This window comes from Peromyscus californicus, unplaced genomic scaffold (genome assembly GCF_007827085.1).
Source record: "Peromyscus californicus insignis strain IS unplaced genomic scaffold, ASM782708v3 Scaffold_4__1_contigs__length_199733344, whole genome shotgun sequence".
Lineage (NCBI taxonomy): Eukaryota > Metazoa > Chordata > Mammalia > Rodentia > Cricetidae > Peromyscus > Peromyscus californicus.
The window spans coordinates 51,366,216-51,388,093 of NW_026294562.1; the positions used below are offsets into that span (position 1 = coordinate 51,366,216).

At 47.0% G+C, this 21,878-nt stretch overlaps 2 protein-coding genes across 5 annotated transcripts; one reads left to right on the forward strand and one right to left on the reverse strand.

Moving 5' to 3' along the window:
• Positions 1–793: 793 nt before the first annotated feature.
• On the reverse strand, positions 794–11,994 carry LOC128125479 (lysosomal membrane ascorbate-dependent ferrireductase CYB561A3). 3 transcript variants are annotated; one of them, XM_052762927.1, is made up of 6 exons: positions 11,870–11,994; positions 7,314–7,512; positions 4,943–5,151; positions 3,743–3,897; positions 2,726–2,882; positions 794–2,143 (listed from the first exon to the last, which is right to left on the reverse strand). In XM_052762927.1, the coding sequence occupies exons 2-6, from the start codon at positions 7,495–7,497 to the stop codon at positions 2,120–2,122; spliced, it is 729 nt and encodes a 242-aa protein (XP_052618887.1). In that variant the 5' UTR covers positions 7,498–7,512; positions 11,870–11,994; the 3' UTR covers positions 794–2,119. The 3 variants fall into 3 exon arrangements, with proteins under 3 accessions (XP_052618887.1, XP_052618888.1, XP_052618889.1); XM_052762928.1 differs by lacking the exon at positions 11,870–11,994 and adding an exon at positions 11,758–11,863; XM_052762929.1 differs by lacking the exon at positions 11,870–11,994 and having other exon boundaries at positions 794–1,556; positions 7,314–8,586.
• A 169-nt stretch (positions 11,995–12,163) lies between these two features.
• Positions 12,164–21,242, forward strand: Tmem138 (transmembrane protein 138). Of its 2 annotated transcripts, none has more exons than XM_052762931.1 (5): positions 12,164–12,275; positions 13,821–14,072; positions 14,305–14,476; positions 20,149–20,224; positions 20,488–21,242. In XM_052762931.1, exons 2-5 carry the CDS (start codon positions 13,945–13,947, stop codon positions 20,598–20,600), a joined length of 489 nt encoding a protein of 162 aa, XP_052618891.1. In that variant the 5' UTR covers positions 12,164–12,275; positions 13,821–13,944; the 3' UTR covers positions 20,601–21,242. The 2 variants fall into 2 exon arrangements, with proteins under 2 accessions (XP_052618891.1, XP_052618890.1); XM_052762930.1 differs by lacking the exon at positions 12,164–12,275 and adding an exon at positions 12,282–12,382.
• Positions 21,243–21,878: the final 636 nt, after the last annotated feature.

Below are 21,878 nucleotides of genomic sequence, written 5' to 3' on the forward strand. Positions count from 1 at the left end.
TCCTGGATCTTGCTTTGTAGCCCAGGCTGGCCTCAAACTCACAGAGATCCGCCTGGCTCTGCCTCCCGAGTGCTGGGATTAAACGGTGCGTGCCACCACTGCCAGCTCACTGTGGTACTCTTTACTGAGAACTTGCACTTGGCATTGTCCCTCTCGGGGTGGGGGTGGGGGTGGGGGCTTAGATAAAGACTTTGGTATATGGAATTGATGTACTAAAAGTGTGAACTCTATAACAATAAAGGGCCCTTTACTCAGCACAGCAGTTCAGCCATAGAGACAAATCCACCCTGCAGCTGGAAAAGTCTCTGTATTTCTTTCCACGGATCAGCATGAACACCCACACCAAAAAAACACATTTAAAAACAAAAAAGGCCGGGCGGTGGTGGCGCACGCCTTTAATCCCAGCACTCGGGAGGCAGAGCCAGGCGGATCTCTGTGAGTTCGAGGCCAGCCTGGGCTACCAAGTGAGTTCCAGGAAAGGCGCAAAGCTACACAGGGAAACCCTGTCTCGAAAAACCAAAAAAAAAACAAAAAAAAAAAAACCAAAAAGCAAAAAAACAACAAAAAAAGAGGTAGGGCCTTTGTAAGTGATTAGGGGTGAGGGTGGGACCCTTCTGAATGGGATACATTTATTTATAAGGGCATGGGAACGACTTGTGAAGCCACAGTACGAAGATAGTGGGGAGTGGCCCTCATCAGACCGTGTTGTCACCTTCACCTTGGACTTCTAACCTCCCAAAGTATGAGAAATGAGTGGTTTTATTTAAGACTGGTCTGAACAAAATAAGACACCTTTAATGTTTAAAAACACATTTAATAAAAATCAGATTCATGAAGAAGTAGAAAACCAGGGGAGGGAGGTGATATGTCCAATGTGCCCAGCAGTGATACCAATGGTGTGCAGGCTTCATTTGGTCAGGAAGTTCATGCCAGGCCTCCTGCCAACTTCTGGCAGCAGGGTTGAAGTTCAGCCTGATCACTATCTGCAGGGAGTGCAGGAACTCAACTCCTCTCCTACGGGTCTGCTAAGTACAGTGGTCTGCAGTGGGGACCTGGCCATCTGATCTGAGAAGGTATGAAGCGCCACAGGCCAATACAAAGGAGAGGGGCAAGACTCCTCCCTCTACCCAGTTTCTCTTCAGGAGAAGATCAAAGCACACACTCTGGCATACCATGGAGGGAGGCTGGGTGGCCTTGATGGGGATGGGGGGTGGGGACAGAAGCACCCAGTACTCAACAAGGAACACCTCTGAAGGCAGCAGTGGCTCCCAGGACTCTGTCCAGCAAATTGCTTCATAATGCTGGTTTCAGTTTCATAGTGGGCTGGGCCTTGTCAGGGAAGAGCGTGACTAGAGGAGGCAGGAAAGCCCATACATATCCACAAGGGGACAGAAAGGAAGGCCACCGAAACCTCTGTTACCCATCACTTGGGGCTCTAGGGTCAGGCTGTCTGTTCTTGGGAGAACAGTTTACCAGGGCTCATAGGGTTGCCTGAGGGGGGCAGGCATGTAAGTCACAGGGAAAGGGCGGGATCCAGGCAGCAGTTGAAGCAGCAACTAGAAGAGGGGGAGCCACATGGTCACAATACACGCAACACAGCGCCCCAAAGTGAACAGAGTAGCTCAGAGGGACCGGCACCTGACTACTGCAGAGCCTTCGCCTGCTGCTACTGTCCCATTAGTTATCTCCCAACGGCTCCGCCCACCCAAATGCACATCCAAGATAGAGCAGAGGAAGCCTGCCTAACGAGACAAATGCTCCCACAGAGAGCAGACTTTATATCTTGCATGTATGGACTACATTTGGGCCTCAGCTTTGGTTTCTACCACATCCCTAGGAGTGGTGAGGAGAAAGCAGCCCAAATTCTGCATACCAGCACAAGAGACATGAATGACCAAGGCAAGGAGGTCCTTGAAAAAATGCCAACAAGTCAAAGCCATCAAGAAAAGCAGATGGACAGCAAATGGCTGGAGAGAGCGAGCTGGGAACTGGTGTAGCAAGCTTGGTCTCTGGCCCAAGAGAAATTTGTTGCTGAAACCAGCCAGGAGCCCCAAGTACAGAAGAGCTTCTGAGGGAGCAGAGACTGCACGGCCGACTGTTCCCGGGAGCCCTGCCCGCTTTACTCCCTGTCATGCAACAGGGGCTGGAAAGAAGGAAGATGCACAGGGATTAGAGACGTGACCGTGAAAGAGCCCCTGAGCTTCAGGAGCTTCACCAGGCCTGAGCTGCTCAGACAGACCCTCACCCTGCAGGGGGAACCCAGCCAAGCCACCAGATCTTCAGGGAAGCCCCCGAGTCCCTGAGACTGGTTCACAGCACAGTTTCCCACATCTGCGAGAAGCCTCAGTGGCCAAGAACAGGCAAGCCCTGCCCTCAGCACCTGATGTGTCGCTGAGCGCCCCTCCTTCTAGCCAGAGCTGGCAGAACTCCACCAGGCTAAAGCCCTCGCACGCACGCACGCACGCACGCACGCACGCACGCACGCACGCACGGGTCATCTCACAAAGCCAAGGACTCTTGCAGGGGAGGGGAAGTCTAGGAAGTCCCCTCCAGGTTCGGCTGCACTGATGCCAGAGTCCCTGTCTGCCACTCAATCTCCACCTTCAAACTGCTTGGCTTCCCACCAGGCTACAGGGTCAGTCTTCTCAGCAAGCTGCAAGTCCTTCCTGCGCCCTTCTCTAGATGTGGTCTTACCCCACCTAGAATGGGAGACAAGTAACCATACCTGTCTGTCAGTCAGAGCTCCTGGGTCTGGACGCTTCCATGGTGAAGCCAGAAGAACATAGAGAACCAGTAGGCCAAAAGCCACCACCAAGAGCCCGGTGCTGTTGGCAAAGACTGCCTCACTAGGCAGGCTGGAGTAGGGCTTGGTGACATTTTTCCTGAAAAATGACAAAATAATATGGGCCTTTGAGAGAATGTTCTAACTTTTTTGTTTGTTTGTTTGCTTGGTTGGTTGGTTTTTTGCCTAGCAGGAGACTGGATTCCTATGACCTGGAATTAATATACTTCCTAAGTCCCTACCATAATGGCAGGCAGGAACTTTGTAATGCTTTACCCATGAGAAAATGAGGATCCTAGTGAAATGAACTTGCCCACATTTACATAATTAGTACATATGACAACCAAGATCTAAATCCAGGGCTGATTTCCAATCTCATTTGCTGTTCACTTTACCACACTGCGTCAGAACCCAGGGCAACAGTGATGAGACAGACAGACAGACAGGCTCTGGAGGCAGACTGCCTAACTCAGTTCCCACTTCTGCCATTTACTGGCTATGTGCTCTTAGGTAAGTTACTCTGTGCCTCACTACACAGTTTTTTTACAAAGTCTCACAGTGGAGACCTGCCTGGCTTGAACTCACTATATAGACCAAGCAGGCCTTGAACTCACAGAGATCTGACCCACTGTGGTGCTAGTTTTAAAGGCAGGCACCACCATGGCTAGCTCATTACACTCTTGTGACAACAGTACCAGATGTTGTAGGTGCTTAAGAGGATTAAAGGTGAGGTGCTTTGAGCAGTTTCTGACAAGCAGTAGGTGCTATATCACTTGATGCTCAGTAAGTATTGCCAGGTTACCAATTGCAACCTAAAGACTGTCACCTTCCATGAGATCAGAATGGACTCAAGCCCAGAGGCTGGCCTCTGATAGCTGAGTCCTGTGGTTATAGGATGCATCTCCTGAAGCCCCTACTCCCTTCCATATGCCTTAGTGTTAGAGGCCCCTTAGAACTTACAAGACAAAGAACAGCTTCTCATTGATGCCGGAAATAACAGACGTGATGGATAGGGAAAGGATGCAGGCTCCAAAGAAGACGTGCACAGGTTTCAGGAGGCTTCGCAGCCACTGAGATGCCCAGGGCAGGAGAAAGATGGCAAAGCCCATGGACCACTGTGGACACAAGGGAATAGTTGACTACAGTTGTACCCATCTACTACTCTCCCACCTACCCCCATATCAGAGCTATCACTCCTGCTGGCCATTGTTCTCTGGCCCTTCTTTTTTTGACTCAAACATTCCCACCATGCACAGCCCCAACCACACACCATGCCTCACTGTGATCTGCCCGTTTCTATTACACAAGTAAGCGGGTGAAAATATCTAGTAACTTGTGTGTGAAGGCCTTGCAGTAATACACTCAATAAACCTTGTCATCTTTGTTAGCATTGAATTCCTGCCAGTCCTGGTTCATGAACAATTCCAGCAAAGGAATGGCATTGGAATACTGAAATCATTTTTAGAACTGCTTTGGTTCAAAGAGGGAAGAGTGGAGAAAGCAGAAAAGAGGGGCATTGAGTCAGCATGCTGCTGTGGGATGTTCTGTATGGCAAATGTGTTGCTGATTAGTCAATAAATAAAACACTGATTGGCCATTGGCTAGGCAGGAAGTGTAGGTGGGACAAGGAGGAGAATAAAGCTGGGAAGTGGAAGGCTGAGTCAGAGAGACACTGCCAGCCGCCATGATGAGAAACAGCATGTGAAGATACCGGTAAGCCACGAGCCATGTGGCAAGATATAGATTAATAGAAATGGATTAATTTAAGCTGTAAGAACAGTTAGCAAGAAGCCTGCCACGGCCATACAGTTTGTAACCAATATAAGTCTCTGTGTTTACTTGGTCAGGTCTGAGTGGCTATGGGACTGGCAGGTGAGAGAGATTTGTCCTGACTGTGGGCCAGGCAGGAAAACTCTAGCTACAGCATGCCATGTGGGTTGACAGAGTCAGGAGGACAGATGGGCAGTGTAACAGGTGTAAGGAACAAGATAAGAGTAGGAGCCCCAACTCTCACGGCCACTTAAATAGCTGAGTCTACAGGATATGAGGCCCTCTCCAGGCAAAGGGCAGAACGAATATTTGGAGCTAGGGCTAGTGAAGCCACACCCAGAGCCCATGGTGCCCAAAGGGACTCAAAAGGAGAGGGCAGAGGGCACCTACCTGGAAGGCGAAGAGGATGACGGTGGTGATGCCCAGCCAGCTATGCAGGGAGTAGAGGTGTGTGATTTTTGAATGGCTGTGGAACCGAAAGACGGCAACCAACCCCAAAACAGTGAAGGTGAAGGCCAGCAGGTGCAGGGCCGCATGGAGAACTTTCCAGGGCAGTTTGGGCCCCACCCACGACCAGGGCAGGCGGTACACCAGCGAGGCTGCAGGAGAGAACGGTCCCAGGGCTTGGCCACATCACCCTCACCCCCTGGTGTTGCCCTACACAGCCTCTCAACAGGAAGAAGTGAGTGTCAGGACATCAACCCCTGTCCTGGTTGGTTTCTTGTCAACTTGACACAAGCTAGTTATCTGAGAAAAGAGAATCTCAATTGAGAAATCCCCCCTCATCAGATTGCCTATGGGCAAGTCGGTAGGGTATTTTCTTTATTAATCATTGGTATGGGAGGGCCAAGCTCTCCAGAAGTAATACCATCCCTGGGCTGGTGGTCCTAGATGGTATAAGACAGCATAGATAGAGAGATGGATCATTGGTTAACAGCACTGGTTGCTCTTCTACAGGACCTGAGTTCAATCCCCAGCACCTTGAGGACAGTTCACAGCCATCTGTAACTCCAGTCCTAGAAGGATCCACACCCTCTTCTGGCCTCTGTAGGCACTGAATACACATAGTGCACAGACATACATGCAGGCAAAATAACCATATACATAAAAATAAAGATTAAAAAGATTAAGAAAAAAAGAAAGAAAGAAAGCAGGGTGGACAAGCCATGAGGTACAACCCAGGAAGTCACTTTCCTCTATAGCTTCTGCTTCAGTTCCTGTCCTGACTTCTCTTCATGGAGGACTAAAAGTATAAGGTGAAACAAACCCTTTCCTCCACAAGCTGCTTTTGGTCATGCTGTTGTATCACAGTAATAGAAACCCTAACTAAGACTGCTCAGCACCTGTCACCTTCCCATCATTTGTGGGAGGCAGGTGGCCAGGAACTAAGACAAGAAGGGCCGGTTAACATGGGAGTAGTCTCAATCCTGAATGCAGCTTTGTGGGCTGATACCCACTGTCTCTCCATGGTCTCATCACACTGCATCCATACAGGCAAAGTTGACTACATATGAATCTAGGCACAGCTAGGTGGTGCTGGCACTTGCCTTTAATCCCAGCACTTAGGAGGCAGAGGCAGGCAGATCTCCGTGTCTTAGGGGAAAAAAGGAAAAGAACCCAGGCATGAAGGCTGACGGTGCATCTAAGCACCTGCCTATCATGTGGAGAGCCCTGGGTTCAGTTCCACTCCCAACACCACAAAAAGCAAAAGGTAAAAATCTAAAGAGCTCGGGCATAGAGGTCCAAACCTAGCATCTGCTTCTTAAGTGTTTGGCTTCTTTCTAAGTCCGTTTCCTTCCTCTTCTGTAAAATGGAGATGACTACAGGGTCCACCTCACGAACTTGCTCTAAGAACAAAGTGGATGTTTGGCGGTGGTGGCGCACACCTTTAATCCCAGCACTAGGGAGGCAGAGGCAGGCGGATCTCTGTGAGTTCGAGGCCAGCCTGGTCTACAAAGCGAGTTCCGGGAAAGGCGCAAAGCTACACAGAGAAACCCTGTCTGGAAAAACCAAAAAAAAAAAAAAAATTAAAAACAGAAAAAGAAAAATGTAAAGGCGCAAGGTGCTTAATAATGGTTGATACCCAAGTTTGCCCTATAGCCTTCACACACATACACACATGTGCACATGCATATGCACACTACATACACATCCTAAGAAAAAGTCAAGAACCAGGGAGGATAATGTGTGACATATACATGGTAAACAGCTTTTGCCAATGCTATCATCATTCCCATCCTACGACTGGGTTCCTTTCCCATGTTACAAGGCACAGATTCGAATGCATGGGGCAAAGATGGATCCTCGACTCCACTGTAACACAAGAGGCTTCAACTTCTTGTTCTCTAGAGCAGGAGCCAAAGTGCAGCACCAGGCCAAATCCAGCCTGCTGCCTACTTCTGGGAACAACAGTTTATCGGGACACAGTTACACTCGTGTGTTTTATGTGCTTTCCATGGCTGTTCCCATGATACAATGGCAGAGCTGAGTAACTGCAATACATATTACAAAGCCTGAAAAAATTATGGCCAGTCCTTTACAGAAAGTTTCGCTGACCCTGCCTCTGACCATCTGTGAAGCTGTCCCTACACTTTCCACTTCTTCTCCCTAATGATAGCTGGTCCCAGGAACAACCCAAAACACCCTGCCATGATAGCCTCAAACTCAACCCCCCCAAAATACCATTCTTGAAGAGGGTAAGTGCTGCCCTGCTCAGACCTAGGCTCTCTCATGCCCCTCACACTGTGAACACATTACTCACCAGCTCCATAGAGTACCACCATGCCAGAGACCATGAGCACTGGGTGCCAGTTGAACATGTGCACACTGCCATCCCAGGCAAAGCCGCCACGCCAGTACTGCATCCAGTAGGTGGTGAAGAGGATGCACAGTGATCCCAGGGACCCCAGCAGCATGCAGGACAGGTAAAACCGTCCTGAAGCCATTCTGATCAACAACTCCTAGAAGAAGCAGAAGTCACACGTCCTGGCTAACCATGGTGAACCCACACAACAGCTAAAGGAAGTAACACTGACCTCCCTTTCGGCCTGTGGTATGGAATCTTTTGCTTCAGTTCCCCTGTCCCCAGGTGGTCTCAATGTTGAGGTAAGCTCACAATGAGTGATGCCCCACCCCTGCACCTGGGGGCACAGATCAAGTATGGGGCTCTGGTGATATGAAAAGGCTCTGGGCTCACATCCTTGGTACTGATTGGCCTCCCCACACAGAACTAGAAGGTAAAACATGACTGCCACACCCAACCCAGTAAAGAGACAAATCAAAACCCTAAATGCCTAGATCTCAAATTCCCAGGCCCTGGGTTCCAACTAAGGCAGCAAAACCACAATCTAATGGAAGGAAACACATTCAAGGGTGGGTACACCTTCAACAAAATGACTGGGTGTGGGGACTGCAGAAGTGGCTCAGCAGATAAGATCCCTGGCTGCTCTTATAGACCCAGGTTCAATTCCCAACACCCACATGGTGGCTCCGAACAATCTGTAACTCCAGTTCCAGGGGATCTAATGCCTTCTTCTAGTTTCCATGGACAGACATGCATGTGGTACACAAACATCATATATACAGGAAAACATGTATATATATATATATATGTTTTTTTTATACTTTTAGCTGGGGATGCTCGGTCCCTAGCATTATGTCACCTGTGAAAAGGCTCTACGTGCTTCCACTTCTGTATACAAAGGTCTTCCTTACAGAAGATAAACTCCATGGGGCCAGGCCTCGACCCCAGAACCCTCCACTCCTCTCCTTGAACTGAGGGCACCCCTTGGCTGTTCTACACCTGAGACTTACTTCTGCTTTCTCTTTTCAGGGGAAAGTCCAGAGGAGAAAAGAGGAAGCAAGAACTCATGGTCTAGAAAGTGATTATTTTTAGATTTCTACCAGGAACTAACTCAGCTTTCAGGCTTTCTCTGGTGAATATTTATGTCACAAGCAGTTATTCTTAAAAACTAGGCAAGGGGCTATATTCATAGCTCAGTGACAGGGGCTTGTTTAGCATAAGCAAGTCATGAGATAGATTCCCAGTGCTATATATACACTTAAAAAAAAAAAAAAAAAAAAGAGCCAGGCAAGTGGGCAAAGACACAGGACTCAGCCCTGCTTCCAGTAAATATATGACCCAGGGCTCACACCAAGAAGGTAATAATGTGGCCTTATGGTATTGAGGGCCATCTCTCTGGACCATGTAATAGAAAGAACAGCCAATAATGCCCAAGGTGGGACAATACCCAAATCCTCACCCTTCGACCCAGCAAAAGGCTGCCTGATCTCTGATTTCACAGTCTGAGTACCCTGAGGAAAACACCCTAAAAGAAAAGCATGGCAATAAAAACCAGTAATTGAACACCAGCTACGAGCACTAGAAACTGGCCCACGGTCCCACTTACTCCTCTTGATAACACTGTGAGGACTATCCCAACCCTATACATGAAGAATTAAAGCCCAGACGTACTAAGTATCTAGCACCAGGACCCAGCAAGTCCACAGGAGCTTCAAACCCTTTTTCCTTATCCATAGGTTATAAGCTCAAGACAAAAAAATGTAAGGACCTTATTGAGAGTCAAGTATTATAACTTCACATTTATTACTATCATAGGATTTGAGAGAGAGAGAGAGACAGAGACAGAGACAGAGACAGAAACAGAATGCTATGTGTGTGTGTCCAGGCATCCATAGAAGCCAGAAAGCCAGAAAAAGGGTGTTGGGTTCTCTGGAGTTAAGAGTTACAGTCAGTTATGGACCCACCAACTTGGGTGCTAGAAACAAAATTCAGGTCCTGTGCAAGAGCAGCAAGCATTTTTAACCACAGAGCTATCTCTTCAGTCCCTACCATAGGATTTTATCCTAACCACTAACCAAACCTAAAGCTAGCTAGGCAAGGTGGTACCTATGCCACTAGCTACTTGAGAGGCTGAATCAGGAGGATCATTTGAGTAGAGGAGTTCAACACTTGCCTGAGCAACATAGTGAGTACCAGCTCCCCCAACAAACAAAAACCTGAAGTTCATGGTCCCCAGGCCTGCCCAGGCCTCTCAGTAGCCTTGAATTACATCTCACGTCATGCCAGCTATTCATCCAACCAGCAGCAGATGCTGGTCTCTCACAAGGTGACCCACATTACTAGCAATCTCTGAGAAAGGGATGAGGGCTAAGGAACAAACAAGTTTCATGACTGAGCTACTGGGTCCAGGGATTTGTTACCCAGCCTCAGAGCTGCTTCCTTGATTCACGCAAGAGCAAAAGAGGTTTGGGATTATCAAGTGTCTGCCTAGCACAACCTCACTCTTCCAGTGAAATGCTCCAGGCATCTGACAATATTGATTTCTGCAGGTTATTGATTTTTTTTACACAAGATAAAAGGAGACAATGGTCCCCCTTGAGAATGTGTTCTAAGAAAATGTTCTTTCTTTACACTGTTTACTTCATCCCTTGAAGATGCCCCTACTTTACCTTGTAATAAACTCCACATATCTTCTATACGGAAAGTTAAAACTAAGAGTGGTGGTTCATACCTATAATCCCAGCATTCCAGAGGTAGAAAGCAGAAGAACCAGAAGTTCTAGGTCATCTTCAGCTACATATATATAGTTGAGTCTAGTCTAGGCTATATAAGAACCTAGCTCCAGAAAACAAAAAAACAAACAAAAAAGGCAGGGGTGGGCATAAGAAGAGAAGGCTCAGTAGTTAAGAGTGCATATTGGTTTTGTAGAGCACCAGAGCCGAGTTCCCAGCATCCACAGCTCCAAGGGACCAAACACCTACTTCTAGACTCCCCAGGCACCCACACACATGTGACATTCACACACACACACACACACACACACCCCAAAATATTTGAGGAAAAAAAGAAAAGGGAAGGAAAAAACATTCAAAAGGGACTGCATCCCCTTACAAGTTCTGGATTACCACTTTGTGGCAGACTTAGAACGGATGATTGAGACAGTTTTGTGACAGAAGGCAAGAAAGTCATATTGCTGTCTACAAATCACAAATAAGCCTTCTCTTTCCTAAAATAGCAACAGCAAGGGAAAGAACACATGCAAATGCTGAGATTAAGGGCATTTGTACTAAGAGAGAAGTTTGGACTAAGATTTCAAGACATGCTCACCACAGCTGAGTCTCCCGCCCTCACTCTGCCAAGCCCCATCCTCAGGAGGGCAGCCAGCAAACTCTTTAGGCTCTAGAGGGCTTATAAAGTCTCTGCCACAATTGTGTCATTCATTCTGGGTTTGTGTAATACCAGAGCGGCCAAGAAGAGTATCCTCACAAATGACCACGACTGTGCCTCATTAACACTTTATGGATACTGATGTCTAAGTTTCATACGATTTTCACATTTCACAGAATACAGTCCCCCACCCCCAATAGTTTAGATGTGGAAAAGCCACTCGGGGTTAGCTGTGGGCCTATCCTGGTTTAAGAAGTGTAGCTAATCTCTATCTCTATGTAATGTTTTCCTCAATTATCTGGCTAAAGGATTTTCATAGGCTGAGCTAAACCGGAATCAGTCCCAAGGGTAAGAAATGAATCTTCCACTCAGTCCTTCCTCTCAGGAAAAGGCTGTACTCCTAATACAGTAACTTTCAGACCAAGGGGCAGAGTTTGCTGCTCTCTCCTCAAAGGCAGAGGAACATTAAGAATCCTGGAAACTAGATTTAGAGTTCAAATCCTATTAACCCATATCTTACAATTCAAAAGCAAAGTTGGGATCCAAAGGACAGAGATTTGGTCAAGGCAAGTGGTAAGCCTGGTACAGGCATCCAGGTCCTGTCCTCAGTTCCCAGAACTCATTTCCAAAGGCAGCTCCTCCAAATTGTAGGACTCGAGAGTGAGCGACCTATAATATTCAACTCAGGAGTGTGAATAAAGTCCACTTTAGCACAAGTGCTCACGGACTGCTCCTTCGTCCTTCGGACGGTCAGATCTATTAAGACATAAGAAGTATGATGCTGACCCCTATGGTCCGCTTGGTCCTAGCAAGTTTTAGATAAGATGCCTTCCTTCTGAAAAGCGTCGAAGCCTCTACAAACACCACCTGCAGTATGGAAGGGGAACGGAAAAGTGTCCAATTCTTAAAAGGAAAAGCAGGCTGAATGCCGGGTTATGACAGCGCGAAGCAAGGAAGCAGCGGAACCACCACTAGAACCCATGTCCGGGCTCTCCCAGCCCGGGCTCTTTCTCACCCCTAACTACACAGTGCGACAACTGGGAGCCAGGTCTCTGCGACCCGCCGGTCTCTGCGACCCGCCGGTCGCTGCCACTCCCCAGGCTCCTCCAGGAGGTTGAAACACTCACTTTCCGGCAAGCCTGCAGTCCGCGGGATTCGCTACAGAGGGCGCTGCCTGAGCTTTTATAGGCTCGGGCATTTCTGATGGTACGCTAGGGCGTCTGGGAAATGAAGTTTGCGTGCTAAGGGGCGCGTTTCCAGGGCAGTTTCTGTCCGGATTCCTAGGAGCACTGCATCCTGTTTGCCTTGTCTCTAACCCCACCCCCATCCTGAGGAAGGAGAAATGCTGGGTTTAACACCCCCTCGCCTGGGGCCCACCCTCACGAGGTGGGATGGGAGGAACGGACAGAGGGCAGGCCCAGGAGAGCGAAGGCCCAAACATGGCGGTCTATTAGCCATCTACTTCCGGAGTTTAAAGTCGGCTTCCGGAAGCAGAGACCCAGTCCCCATGACAACCGACGTTGGTTCTTTGAGGTGAGTGTAGATGATGAGCCGAGAGTGGCCGGGAGTCAGAATTTTTTTGTTGCTTTTGCTGTGAGCTTTTGGCCGAGGCATCACGGTCTGCGGGAGGCTTGGGAAGGGTAAGGAAAACCGCGTTAAACTGGAGGGTGAGGGTGATCGTGCGCGTAGCTAGAGCGAGGGGTGTTTCTATCTAAGGGATGCTCACAGTGACCCTCGATGGAGCCTCGCCAAGTGGTGCGTTTGGCCCTTACTCATTTGCTATCTGGAGAAAATGACCTGAACTCTAATCGTGTGCCCCTGCCTATAGCCAGGGGACAATTCTTTCCTACCATGCAGATTGTTGTGAGGATTAAAGAAAATTCTCTTGGTCAACAAGATTATCCTGGCGCAGGTACCTAGGAGAGAGATTATAAGTGTGAAAACTCAAGCCCAGAGAAGCTGCATTCATATATCCAATAATATGGAGCTTCTCCACCGCAGGAGGTGGACAGGGTCTGGACCCCCTCCGAACCTCTGCAAAACGGGTGTTATATACACTAAAATGCCTACTTTTCAAGTCCGGGGATTAAGTAAGGTTATAAATATGCTCCCTTATACGTGCTTCTGTGTTTCTGTCATAACCTTAATAAGCTCTTCTAGGAAAGCACTGTGTCCTCTCAGCTTTCTGTCTGACACTGCCCATTGCTATGAGACCGTATCCTCCACCTACTTAGATATCGCTCTTATCAGTTATGAAATAGGGTGGCCGTACAGTGCCTCCATCAGAATACCACGTTGGTCAAATTAGTTTACCTTGCCGGGCCTCAGTTTTCTCATCTATGAATTGGGAAAAATAAAAGTATCTTCTACCTTATGTGGTTATTGTAAGATTTAAATAATAACTGTGATGGGAACAGTCCTTAGAGTGTTGCATATAAGGATTTATTACTACTATTACTACTACTGCATGACCAGGCTGCCACTTCTCTGTAGTTCCCCTCAATATTATTGGTTAGACTTGTGCCTTTGTCAGGAATGGTGGTACACTCCTGTAAAACAAGCACCCAGGAAGCTGAGGCAGGCGGATCAAGAATTCAAGACCATCTGGGGCTACATGGCAAGATCTGGGTAAAAGGAAGGAAGGAAGGAAGGGAGGGAGGGACGGAGGGAGGGAGGGACGGAGGGACGGAGAGAGGGAGGGAGGAAGAGAAAAGAGCTGTGCATTTAAAAGGATCCAGGCATGGAGAAAAGTCTGATGTTATTAGTCTCTAGAAAGAATGACAAGTTGAGGTGCAGTGGGGCAGAGTCAGGATGGGCTTGGTTTGGTTTTGTCTTGTTTTGTTTGGAGAAGAGGCTTGGCTCTCCTAACCCAGGCTGGCCTCAAACTCTCAATCCTCCTGTTTCTGGCTCCTGAATATTGTGATTATACGTGTGTGCCACCATACCTGGCTTTAGTTGGGTTTTTGTCTTCTTGGTGTTTTGCATACTGATGCTCAGTAAATATTGACTACTAGGCTTCTAATATTGCCTTCCTTGTCCTTCCTCCTTCCTTTCTTGATTCTCTCCCCCTACAAACAGGTCCTTGCTTTAGAGCCTAGGAAACAGCTCTGGTTTGGAAAAACTAGACATCTCCCCCCAGGTACCCGGCAGAGAACCAGAACTGTGGAATGTGCACTCGGGAGTCCCAAAAAGCAGATAGAAGATGCTCCAAACCAGCAACTACAGCCTGGTGCTCTCCCTGCAGTTCCTGCTGCTGTCCTATGACCTGTTTGTTAATTCCTTCTCGGAGTTGCTCCGAATGGCTCCTGTCATCCAGCTGGTGCTCTTCATGTGAGTATAGGAGACAGGCCTGAAACACTGAATCCAAACAGTTTGAAGGCTCTTGATAGTCACAGTTGAGCATTTTTAAAGTCATTAGTGTGTCTAGAAGTCTGTGCTGTCTGGGGTTTTGGGTGACTATATTACAGAGAAAAACAGATCTCATGGTGTCCCTTAGACCTTAGGGCTATCCCTTAAGTCCTCACATAACCCGCCTTGACTCTACTGTTTTATATGTCTACAGCATCCAGGATATTGCAATCCTCTTCAACATCATCATAATTTTCCTCATGTTCTTCAACACCTTCGTCTTCCAGGCTGGCCTGGTCAACCTCCTATTCCACAAGTTCAAAGGGACCATCATTCTGACCGCTGTATACCTCGCTCTCAGCGTCTCCCTTCATGTCTGGGTCATGGTAAGAATGAAAGCTCTGAATTCTTTAATTCATATTTAATCTTTAAAAATTATATATAGTTATTGTGTCGTGTTCATGTATAGGTGGAGAGAGGTGTAGATGCCAAAGAATAACTTGTGGGAGTCAGTTCTCTTCCATCATGTAGGTTCTAGGGATTGAACTGAGGTCATCAGGCCTGGTAGCAAATGCCCACAACCACTGAGCTGTCACTGGCCCTTTCACAACTTTAAAGAGCTAGAAATAGCTGGGCATGGCGGCTGAAACATGTAATTCTAGTAGTACCCAGCAGGCCAAGGCAGGAGGATTACCACAAATTCAAGGCCATTCTGAGCTGCACAGTTAAGTTCCAGGCCAGCCTGGGCTACATGTAAGTTCAGAAGCAAGCTTTGCTGAGCCACCCATTTCAGCACAGAAGCTTGAGGCCAAGATGAGCACACGATGGGCTAGAGAGATGGCTCAGAGGTTACAAGTATTTGCTGCTCTTGCAGAGGGCTGCAAGCTGCAAAAATATATGAAGTAGGATTTCAGCTGATTATGACAAGGTGATACCTGGAAGAAGCCAACGGCCTTCCAGAGGTCAAGCTAAGGCTCAAGGAGTCTTGGTGATGTTGGCTTTTGATTATTAGCTGTTTCCTACTATGAATTTCTCATGTGCTATTGTAGCTTTTCCATCATTCACTGGGCACCATTTCCCCACTACTAAAGGAATATTTAGATAACCTTCTGTGCAGTAACGCAGCTAGGATCCCTAATTTCAGGCCTTTCTGTCATTATCATCATTAGCAGCATCTGGCTAGGACCATCCCTGGATGGACGAAAATATCTTATCGGAGATACCTCTGTACTCTCTAAGAACAGACTTAAGCATCCAGACTATCTGTTTGAGAAGGCCTGGCAGATGTGCTAATTAAGCTATCTTTCTCCTTTCCAAAGTCTTATCTATAGTTTTAGATCTACCTTTAACAATTAACTCAGAACTAAAGTGTTCCAACTTACAGGTACATCTAGCTGTTACAGAAGTTGCCTAGCCAAGTTGCCTAGTGACTGAGCACACTTGCCAGAAAGGGCAGGAGCAGAGATAGTTTGGAGAGATAAGGATCAAAGGGATAAAAGGGCAGTTTTATTTTCAGAGAAGGACTAGATGGAGAAGAGAAAAGAGAATGAAAGAACTAGATGGGTAAGAACTTGAGAGGAACAAACTGAGATAGGGAAGAACTAGATTGAAGGGCTAGAAGAGAGTACTAGAGGAACGAGATGGAAGATGAGGAAGAGCCAGATGGGGAAGAACAAGATGAGAAAGAAGGAGATGGGAGAGGAGCTGAGATAGGAAAGAACTAGATGGATGAGAACCTAGACAGGGCAGAACTAAGATGAGAGAATTAAGATAGAACTTAGAGGGGACAGTAGATAAATGTAGAGAGAAATCAGGCAAGAAAGGAGCTAGGCATGAGAGCAGAATAGAAGTTGTATATAGAGAGAACTGACTCAGAATAATAAAGTGTATGGACTAAGGAGTATCGTGTATGTAGATTCATTTCATATTGTCAAAGATTAAATTATCAGCTGGTTGTAGATTCTTCCCAGACACTGGGAGAGGACTATCCAGGGGCAGGACCCCCATAGTCTTCATTAGCAGAGGATCTGGATTTGTCTTCTAGCACCCACATCAAATGGCTCACAACCCCTTGTAATCTCAATCCTAAGGGATCCAACTCTCTGGCCTCTGATGGCACTGGCAAATACATGGTACACATATACACACAGAGCACTCACACATACACATAAATAAAAGTAAATCAATTTCCAGACATGGGTGGTACATGCTTTTAATCCCAGTAATTGGGAGGCAGAGGCAGGCAGATCTCTGTAAGCTAGAGGCCAGCCTGGTCTACAAAGATAGTTGCAGGCCAGCCGGAACTACATAGTATTATACCCTGTGTCAAAAATAAATAAATAAACCTCCCTTTTAAAAAAAGTATATGAAAAACATGAGATACACAGAAAGATGGAAGAATCAGGGATGCAGAAGTCAGAAGCCATGAAAATCAGATCTGATCTGAAGTCTATGTGAGATAGATGCATTCAAACTGTTGATCTGATTAAATCCTATACATACAAAAGGCTTGATTTAAAAAAAAAAAAAAAAAAACAACAACAACAACGAGGGACTAGAGAGGTGATGCAGAGGTTAAGAACACTGGCTGTTCTTCCAGAGGTCCTGAGTTCAATTCCCAGCAACCACATGGTGGCTCACAACCATCTGTAATGAGATCTGGTGCCCTCTTCTGGTGTACAGGCATATATGCAGGCAGAACACTGTATACATAGTAAATAAATCTTTAAACAACAACAAACAAAAACACAAAACACCAGAAAGAAAATGGTAAGGGCTAGGGAATATAGCTCAGTGGCAGGGCATTTACCTGGAAGGCTCAGTGCTCTGGGTTTGTGTGGGAGACCAGCCCCCACACTTATTTACCTCAGGAACTCTTGAGGATTGAGGGATAAGAGACTTAGTTAGAAATAGTGAGGAGAGAGAACAGAGAGAAAACACAGGATAGACTTGGGTGGGCCTGGATTCTTATCCACAGGCCCAGAACTTTATTCCAAAGGTCTATTTATAACAATGCCAAGGGGTGGAGCAAAAGACCTCCGCCTTGTTAGTTACAGTCACCTGGTACCAGGCCTTTGGTCCAATCAACCTCTTATGCAGTCCTGCTGGGTACAGCTACTAGGAAACCTAGTGGGCTCCAATAGGTTTGGTCAAACCCTGTCCTGCCAAAAGAAAATCCAACTAGAAGTCCCTGTCCTCTGGAAACTCTGGTAGAAGGTGGGCAAATGAAGGTGTCCTGGGCTGGAATATAGCATGTGACAGCTCGTAAGGCACTTGTGCCCAGCTTTCTGTCTTCAAGAATCCAGGGACTTTTCTATCTGTAACAGTCAATTTGCCTTTGTCCCAGATAGGCCTACCACGGTTAAAACAGGAAGTCGAGTCTGTTTTGTCATCCACTGTGTGGGTAGGTGGGTGTTAACAGGGGTATTAGGTGATAGTGTCCTATGGTTAGTATTACCAGCATTGGGTGTTTCTGAGAAACAGCCCCCCAAGAGTGTTGCTTTCCTTTATGCCCGATGCCAAGTCCCCATCTTTACACTGGAAACTCAGTCCCCAAGATGCTTCTCTTTAGTTTTTCTTTAGGCTCCAGATCAGAAACAGTTCTCATGGTTTCAGATTGCTTTTGTAAGAATATAATTTGAGCTATATGGTGGTGGCTCACGCCTTTAATCCTAGCCTTGGGAGGCAGAGGCAGATGAATCTCTGTGAGTTTGAGACCAGCCTGGTCTACAAAGTGAGTTCCAGGACAGGCTCCAAAAGCTACACAGAGAAATCCTGTCTCAAAAACAAAAAACAAACAAACAAACAAACAAAACAAAACAAAAGAATATAATTTGAAAGTTTATGTCAGTGTGTGTGTGTGTGTGTGTGTGTGTGTGTGTGTGTGTGTGTGTAGGCAGAGTTTTTCATCGGACCACAATCAGCTGTTTCGCCAGCTGCTTCCCAAATAACCATTCAGAGACTTATTGTTTATTTTAAATGCTCGGCCAGTAGCTCAGGCTTATTACTAACTAGCTCTTACAACTTAAATTAACCCATTTCTATTAATTTCTGTGTTGCCCCGAGGTTCATGGCCTTTACCTCTCCTGCATGCCCTGCTTCCTTTCCGTCTAGCTGGCGATTCCTCTGACTCCACCCTCCTTCTTCCCAGCATTCTCTCTGCCTGGAAAATCTTGCCTACCTGTCAGCCAATCAGCTTTTTATTAATAATGGAAGCAACACATTTTCACAATGTACAAAAGGATTATTCCAGAGCATGTGTGTATGCCTGAGTGTGTACAGGTGCTCCAGAAGGAGGTGTTTGATCTTTAGCTGGAGTTACAGACAGTTGTGAGACACCCAATGTGGGTGCTAGGAACTGAACTCTGGTCCTCTAAAAGAGCAGCAAATGCTCTTAACCATTGAGCTATTTCTCTAGCCCCTCTCTCCTTCCATTTTTGCATTTATGTGGGTTCTGGGGAGGTCTTGCAGGCCCTTATTATCCAGATTTCTTCTGTTTTTACAAATTCTTCCATCCTTTTGAATAGCTCATGTGTCTTTTATATGCCTATTTGATGAAACTTATTAAAATCTCTGACTCTGAGTTAGGGGTGTGGCCCTGGGGGTAGCGCTCTTACCCAGAATTTGGGAGGCCCTGGCCTTGGTTCTCAGCACTACAAACAAAACAAAGCAGAACCGTGATCTCCAGTTACTTTTTTGCTTCTCAGGGCTACCTCAGAGAAGAAGCAGGGCTCACAGGAAAGCAGCAGAACAGTGTACAAGGGTCCAGGGGCTTCCTCTGTCAGAGCCTGTGCTCCACTTCCTGCAGCCCTGTATTCAGGCTGTTGATGGGATTAAGCTCTGAGCCTACATGCACCAAAGCTGTGACCTGCCAGGAGCTGAGCCTAAGCCTGAGGGCTGGACAGTGAGCAGTGAAGTTCCTGAGATCACTTCTCCTTGACAAGGCAATAGAGTGGAAGGAGATTAATACCGCAGTCTTCAAGCTTAGAGGAGATCTCTTTGAAGCAAAAAATAAAAAGGGGCAGGGGCGCAGCTGAGAGCTGGTAAAATGGCTAAACAGGTAAAGGAACTGGCTGCCAAGCTTTGATCCCTGGGACCTACATGATAGAAGGAGAGAACTGACTTCTATATGCTGTCCTCTATCTGTGCATGCATACTTTGTCACACTGGCACACGCATACACACATAAAATTTTTGTTAATTAAGACAATTTTTTGAGACAGGGTCTCACTAGTATATAGAGGAAATTAATGAGGCAATTCTATGTAGTTTATCTGATAGTCAAAAGAGGTTTATTTTGGGTAAACTTATAGCAAGCAAAGGGGTCAGTTACAGGATCCAAGAGAGGTGAGGCACAGTCCAACGCGGTTCTCTGGAGAACTCTGACTTGGTCTGCAGTCCAGCATCCAGCATCCAGGATCACAAAGTAGCCAAGAGAAAGGGAGCACGTACACATCTCTGGTCTTAAGGGGTGCCTGTCTTGGCCATACCCTGAGCAGGAGCAGGTACCTAGCAGTTACTTGTGACAACTACCCCTACACTACTATAATCCTGGTTGGCCTGGAACTCACTATGTAGCCCAGGCTAGCCTCAGACTTACAGAAACTGCCTGCCTCTGCCTCCTGAGTGCTGGGATTAAAAGGTACCACTGTGCCCAGCTAAAAATTCTATCTATCTATCTATCTATCTATCTATCTATCTATCTATCTATCTATCTATTTAATGTGTATGAGTGCATGATGTGCATGCTTAGTGTCCACAGAGGCCAGAAGAGAGCATTGGATCCCCTGGAACTAGAGTTATAGGAGGTTGTGAGCTATCATATAGGTGCTAGGAACTGAACCTAGGTCTGTGCTCTTAACCACTTAACCATCTTTCCAGCCCCATGAGAAATTTTTTAAGGAGTTTGAGGCTCCCTTGAGAAATACACTTTGAGCTTATGAAAAGGAAGTGAGGTTAGCATGACTTTTAACCACGTGACTTTGCTGCAACTAAGCAAGTTGGAGATGTAATAGCCTCACGTCGCCTTTAACCTTTCCCTTTGTACTGTCTCCTTTAGAACTTGCGATGGAAAAACTCCAGCAGCTTCATTTGGACGGATGGACTTCAAGCACTGTTTGTATTCCAGAGACTAGGTGAGGACTGGAGCGGCTTCAGGTGCACTCACGTCCTGCTGTGTCTCTGGCCGCACAGCCTTGATCCTGGCTTCCCAGCTCCATCGGGATGGCCTGGGATGGTTGGGACAGCCACACACAAAGGAAAGAGGAAGGGCTGCCCTCTGCTCTTTCTGAGAGACAGCGAGAAGCCCTGGGGCAGTGCCGGGGCTGGCTGGGCTTAGGTTTCCCTGAAGGGGACCCTGAGGACCACCCCTGAGGCTCTTCTCTGCTCTTGTCCCCAGCGGCGGTGTTCTACTGCTACTTCTACAAGCGGACAGCTGTGAGACTGGGCGACCCCCGCTTTTACCAGGACTCGCTATGGCTGCGAAAGGAGTTCATGCAAGTCCGAAGGTGACCACTTCATGTCCCGTCGATGAATGCCTTTCCTTCCTGGTAGAAGCCACCTGGGCTGCTCTCCAGGGAAGGAGAGCCCTTGGCACCAGGAAACATGGACTTCCTAGGACATGTTCGGGCCAGCTGTGCTCAGCCTTCAAGAGCAAAGACTCTCCAGGTGTGGTTGGAAACTGAGGCAGGAGAACTGTTGTGAGTTTGAGGCCCCCGGGCCTACCTAGTGAGTTCTAGGATAGCCTAGAGAGAGAGAACCTTTCTCAAAAAAGAAGGAAGACTTTCCCCATTCCAAATTAAAGTGTTTTCCCCCGACTGTAGAACAAAGTGCAGTCTTGCCTCCTACCTCAGTCCATCCACTTCCTTCTCTTCCTGCTCTGGACCACTCGCTTTCTCTTTCCCTTCCTCCTTCCTGAGGATTCTGCAGCTCTGGAGCTCCCACTCTTTGAAGCGTATGGTTCAGCCTTTTAGGTAGCCACCTCCTGCTCTCCTGATACCATACCTGAGTGGCTGAAGGCTATAGACAATGATGGGCATGTCCTGACTGACCACACCTTAGTCGTTTAGATTTTATATCCAAAGTACTTTTTTACAGTTCTAAAATGAAATAAATTGAATTCTTTTTTTTTTTTTCCATAAATGGTAAAGTCTATCTGTCTGTCTAGGAGTCTTCATGGTGAAGAGGTATGCCAAGTGAAAGAGCCTCAGCATCTCTGTGACCCATGGGGTAGACTGGGCTATAAGCTAGATACAGATGCACACTGGGCTACAATATGAAGACTGCATCAAACAAAAGAGTTCTGGTACTCTTTGAAAATTCAGCCGGGCGGTGGTGGCGCACGCCTTTAATCCCAGCACTCGGGAGGCAGAGCCAGGAGGATCTCTGTGAGTTCGAGGCCAGCCTGGTCTCCAAAGCGAGTTCCAGGAAAGGCACAAAGCTACACAGAGAAACCCTGTCTCGAAAAACCAAAAAAAAAAAAAAAAAGAAAAGAAAATTCAAGGTGTGATCTCATGCCTGCCCCTAGCCCTGGAGTTTCAGATTTCTGTGCTTCCTTCAGATTCTGTGTTTACTAGAAGCTAAAATTGTCCTCAGGAGAGAAAAAAAAAAATGCTCTAGAGACTCTTTGGCAAAGGAAAGTTTTAGAATTTTTTTTTTTTTTTTTTTTTTTTGGTTTTTCGAGACAGGGTTTCTCTGTGTAGCTTTGCGCCTTTCCTGGAACTCACTTGGTAGCCCAGGCTGGCCTCGAACTCACAGAGATCCGCCTGGCTCTGCCTCCCGAGTGCTGGG